This window comes from Guillardia theta (assembly GCF_000315625.1).
Source record: "Guillardia theta CCMP2712 unplaced genomic scaffold GUITHscaffold_416, whole genome shotgun sequence".
Lineage (NCBI taxonomy): Eukaryota > Cryptophyceae > Pyrenomonadales > Geminigeraceae > Guillardia > Guillardia theta.
Genome location: NW_005434269.1, coordinates 1 through 5,015, shown reverse-complemented (window position 1 = coordinate 5,015; position 5,015 = coordinate 1). Strand labels below are relative to the sequence as shown.

Genomic DNA, 5,015 nt, shown 5'->3' with positions numbered 1-5,015 from the left:
TCAGTACGACGCTGCCAACAAAGAGAAAGTCATTGGATTCTACAGTCGCCTATTTACTGATGCAGAAAGAAATTATCAAACCACTGAGCGCGAACTTTTGGCCATCAAAGACGTGCTTCTTCACTTCCAATTTTATCTGCTTGGCAAGCCCATCATCCTTCGTACTGATCACAAGGCTCTCACGTACTTTCAAACTCAAAAGGATCTCAAAGGTCGTCTTCGCCGCTGGCTAGAAACTCTCAGTGAATTCTCTATCGTCGAGATCGCGCACGTGAAAGGTACCGATAATGTTGTCCCTGACGCTCTCAGCCGTCAATACCCCGACGACGACGTCGCACCTCCACGCGCTGACGCAATCTTACATTCAGATGATCAAGATTTTCATCATCTCCTTGCTCTCGATGCTCCTGCTGATAATGCTTCTCTCGTTGAATCTCTTCACGACGCAATCGTACAAGCATATTCCTCGTGTTCATACTTTTCTACAATCTATCAAGCAGTTCAAAACAACCCATCGTACAAGTATTTTCACATTGAAAATCATCTCCTGATTCTAACAGATAGTCTTCACCGACAACGCATTTGCATTCCTCAATCTGTTCGCAAAGAACTTCTATACCGTGCCCATGACCTTCACAGTCACCGCGGCTTCTCTCGAACATATTTGGCTCTTGTTCCTGTTGTTTATTGGCCCTCTATGCGTCAACAAGTCGAACGTTATATCCTTTCCTGTCAATCTTGCATCCAATACAAATCTTATCGCAAGCCACAGATGGGACCGTCGCACAGTCAAGCAGCTCCGTCTGATCGTTTTGCTACAATCTCCATCGATGTTGTTTCCGGCTTCCCGCCTACTCGTTCTCATTACGACTCGATCTTCGTTTGTGTTGACAACTTTTCTGGCCGTGTCTTTCTGTCTCCATGCAAGAAGACCCTCACCTCTCAACAAGCCGCCGATCTTTTCGTTTCGAAAGTCTGCGCCACCCAAGGCCTTCCCAACGAAATCATTTCAGATAATGCAAAAATCTTCTCTTCTGCCTTTTGGACTAAACTTTTCGACATCTTGCAGGTCAAAATCAAGCATTCTTCGCCTTACTATCCTCAAGGCAATGCTCGACCTGAACGCCTCAACTCCGTCTTGATTGAAGCTCTTCGCATCTACTGTGCCAATCGCGTCAACCACGACTGGGACAGATTTCTTCCTCTCTTCGAGATGCATTACAATTCTTCCGTCAAACGTTCAACAAGCCTTGCGCCATTCGAGATTATTTATGGCCGCAACGTCAAAACTCAACTGGCTCTCCCTGACCTTTCCAACTCGTCTGATGATCCTGACGACATTCGCGAAGCCATCCAAGTGCACATGGAAGCAGCTCGCGATGCCCTCGATCACATGGCTCGTTCAACTGAACAGACCCTTGACCAACACCGTCGCCCTCACAATTTCAACATCGGCGATCTCGTGTGGCTCTCAACGACGAATATTCCCGTCACCGACAGCTTTCCCAAGCTCCGTCCTCGTTTCATTGGTCCCTTCAAGATCCTCTCCTTTGTTTCTGACAACACTGTTCATCTCAAACTGACAGATCGCTTTCGTCATCTTGAACACAGCGTCTTCAACCTCAAGTGGCTTCGCCCCCATCAGGACCGTGATCCCAACTTCGAGCTTCACGTCGATCGACCGGATCCTCTTTCGACAGCTCAAGGACTTGAATACGAAGTGGAACAAATTCTCGACAAACGTCAACGAGGTCGTGGTATCCAATATCTTGTTCATTGGAAAGGCTACCCTAACCCAGCTGATCACTCCTGGAAATCAGCTTCTGAACTCAACAAGAAATCTGGTATTCGTGCTTTAATTCAACAATTTGAATCTTCTTTATTAGCTCAAGCGTCACCTTCCCGCCGCTCTTCTTCCTCTTCTTCTGCTGATCCTTAACTCAAGATTCTTCTGAGCGAAGTCAACGACAGGTGGACCTTCTTGTCGTCTCGCAGTGGGAGCGATGTTGTATTCTGGACTCATACCGGACGCCCCTTGGACGTAGCGTAGGGAAATAGGATGACGATGCAGATTCCTGCAGTGGTGCTGCTGATCTGATGAGTGTGTGTGCTTAATAAACAGAGATCCTAAGATCATCTGAGCTCAACGTCTTACGCAAGGTTGTGTATACAACACAAGCTCCACGACCCTCGTAGCCGCAAGCTCACCGCCGACCTTGCCGTCCGCATCTTCAAGGAGAGGGTCTTGGACTCCAGCAACAAGTTTGCAGAGAGCGAGATCGTAGGCAGGTGCTACGGCGTGAGCTCCAAGACCGTGCGAGACATCTGGGACAGAAAGTCGTGGGGGAGGTACACGAGGACGATGAGCACTGCCTCCGCATGGGATTCTGAGGACACGAGCAAGAGCTCGCCGTCGAACAGGTCCAGGGAAGAGACATCGCCGGATCCGGAGAGCTTCGACTGGAGGCAGTTCATAGCGGGTGAGCTTGAGTCAGAGAAGGGGGCTCGAGCCGAAGAAGAGGAAGAGGACAGAGAGGAGGAGGAGAAGAGAGAGCCGGCGGGAGATGGCTCAAAAGAAGGGAAGAGTCAAATCTAGAGAAGAATCAGATGTTTAATGATGTTTTTGTGTTTGATTTGATTGAGAGCTAAGTCAAGCTTGATTTCATCAACTCCTTTCCGCTCCATGTCAATCATTGACAATTTCATAGTTGCCTTTTCTTCTAGACTACTCCACACTACTCCAACCAGTTCTCTCCTGTCCTGTCCTGTCCCCTCCTTTCCCATTTCCATCCTTGCCTCTCCTCTTCTCTGCTTTCCCGCTCCCTTCCCATTACCATCCCCCACTCTTATTTTCTCCTCCTCTCCTCACCTCACCTCTCCTTTCCTCTTTTCTCCTTCTCTCCTGTCCTGTCCTGTCCTGTCCTGTCCTGTCCTGTCCTGTCCTGTCCTGTCCTGTCCTGTCCTTTCCTCCCCTTCTCCTCTGATTCTCTCCTCTCCTTTCCTCTTCTCTCCTCCTCTCTTCTGCTCTTCTCTCCTTCTCTCCTGTCCTGTCCTGTCCTGTCCTGTCCTGTCTCCTCTCCTTCTCTGCTGAGAAATTATTTGAGACTGTGAAATTTGAGCGAAGGGAAAAATGAGAGCAGAATGATGTAAAAAGCAAAAGGGGCGAGTGTGTTCCCAGCAGCTCTGCTCTGCTCTGCTCTCCCTTGACTCTCATCTCATCTCATCTCATCTGCTCTGCTCTCCCGCTCCCTTTCCATTTCCATCCTCTCCTCTCCTCTCCTCTCCTCTCCTCTCCTCTCCTCTCCTCTCCTCTCCTCTCCTCTCCTGCTCTGCTCTGCTCTGCTCTGCTCTGCTCTGCTCTGCTCTGCTCTCCTCTCCTCTGCACCCCTCTTCTCTGCTCTGCTCTGCTCTGCTCTGCTCTGCTGCTCTGCTCTGCTCTGCTCTGCTCTGCTCTGCTCTGCTCTTCTCTGCTCTGCTCTGCTCTGCTCTGCTCTGCTCTGCTCTGCTCTCCTCCTCCTCCTCTCCCGCTCACTTCCACTCCAATCTGCTCTGCTCTGCCGTGCTCTGCTCTGCTCTGCCGTGCTCTGCTCTGCTCTGCTTGGTCTACTCTCCTCTCGTCTCCTCTCTGGTCTGGTCTTGTCTGCTCACCTCGTCTCGTCTCCTCTCGTCTCCTCTCTGGTCTGGTCTTGTCTGCTCACCTCTTCTCCTCTCCTCTCCTCTCTTCACCTTTCAGTGTCTTTACGATAAATCCCAGGCTCCTCTAGTTGTCCATCACTCGTATCTGAGGCGGACTTGATCCCTTGTCATTCCAGCCGTTGGACAATGCGGGGGTACGACGGGCGATCTGGGCAGCGGCCAGGAGGAGGAGGAGGAGGAGGAGGAGGAGCAGCAGCAGCAGCAGCATCAGGAGGAGGTAGTGATGTTGGAAGGCTCGGGGAAGGAGGCGAGGACGGTGAACTGAAGAGCTCAAGTCTGAAGCGAAGGCTCTTCGGCCTGCCGACGTATAAGAGCGAGCAAGAGCTGTCGTCCTCGACAGCGTCATGGGCACACGGGGGGATAAGTGGCTTGTCGGAGACGGGAGTAGCAGAGCGCGGACGCTGGGAAGGTGTCAGACCCTCGTCGTCCTTATCTTTCGCACCGTCAGAGGAGAGCAGGATCAGTGGGATGGGAGGGAAGGAGCTGCGGAGGAGCATGGAGGTGAGGGACAGGCTGTTGGAAGCAGAGGGGAGGGTGAACCAGCTTGCGAGAGAGAAGAAGGAGCTCGAGAAGGCTCTAGAGCAGGCAACGAAAGATCTGGAAGGCTCGAGAAGGGCCAGGTCGGAGGCAGCTCGGCACATGTCAGAGAAGATCGCGACTCTAGAGTCTCATGTGGACAAACTGGTGAGGGAGAATGAAGTGCTGAGGGTCCATGCAGCGAGCAAGGACGAGCTGGAGGCAAGCTGGAACGCCAAGGTCACGATGCAAGACAGGGACATCGACGATCTGTCGCAAGAGCTGAGGAGGGAGAGGGTACAGAAGTCGAAGTTCGAGGAGAGCAAGCTTGCTATGCAGCAGCTACAGGCAGAGAACGAGGCCCTGCGGCATGAAGTGAGGAGGTTGGAGGAGGCGGCGAGGAAGGAGGCAGACAGGATGGTGGAGGCTGCGGTTGAGGGGCTGAGAGCAGAGCTGATACGTTGCAAAGAGGAAAGGCAGTATTTCGAGCAGCAAACTGACGAGCTAAGGTGAGAGCGGACGTAAGTTACAAGCATGCATTTTATGCTCACTTGTTGTATTGTCTTGTGTTGCAGATCGCTGCTTGCTGCAAGATCGAGATCGGTCGAGGCGCCTGCTGTCCAGCAGGAAACTCCCGAGGACTACGAGAACTTGAAGCGAGCTCGACGTCAGCTGGGGGATCTAGTGGAGCAGTTGCAGCTGGAGTTGAAGAGACGTGAGGGTGAGGGCGGGAGGAGAGGAGGAGGAGGAGGAGGAGGAGGAGGAGGAGGAGGAGGAGGAGGAGGAGGAGGAGGAGAGCAGCA

At 52.2% G+C, this 5,015-nt stretch overlaps 1 protein-coding gene across 1 annotated transcript; it reads left to right on the top strand.

The window, feature by feature from the left end:
- Positions 1-3,822: 3,822 nt before the first annotated feature.
- GUITHDRAFT_122715 (hypothetical protein) lies at positions 3,823-4,933 on the top strand (the record flags this gene model as incomplete). The annotated part of the gene is made up of 2 exons (XM_005818002.1): positions 3,823-4,721; positions 4,788-4,933. Coding segments are annotated over 2 exons (1,045 nt in total), but the record flags the coding sequence as incomplete, so codon positions are not given.
- Positions 4,934-5,015: the final 82 nt, after the last annotated feature.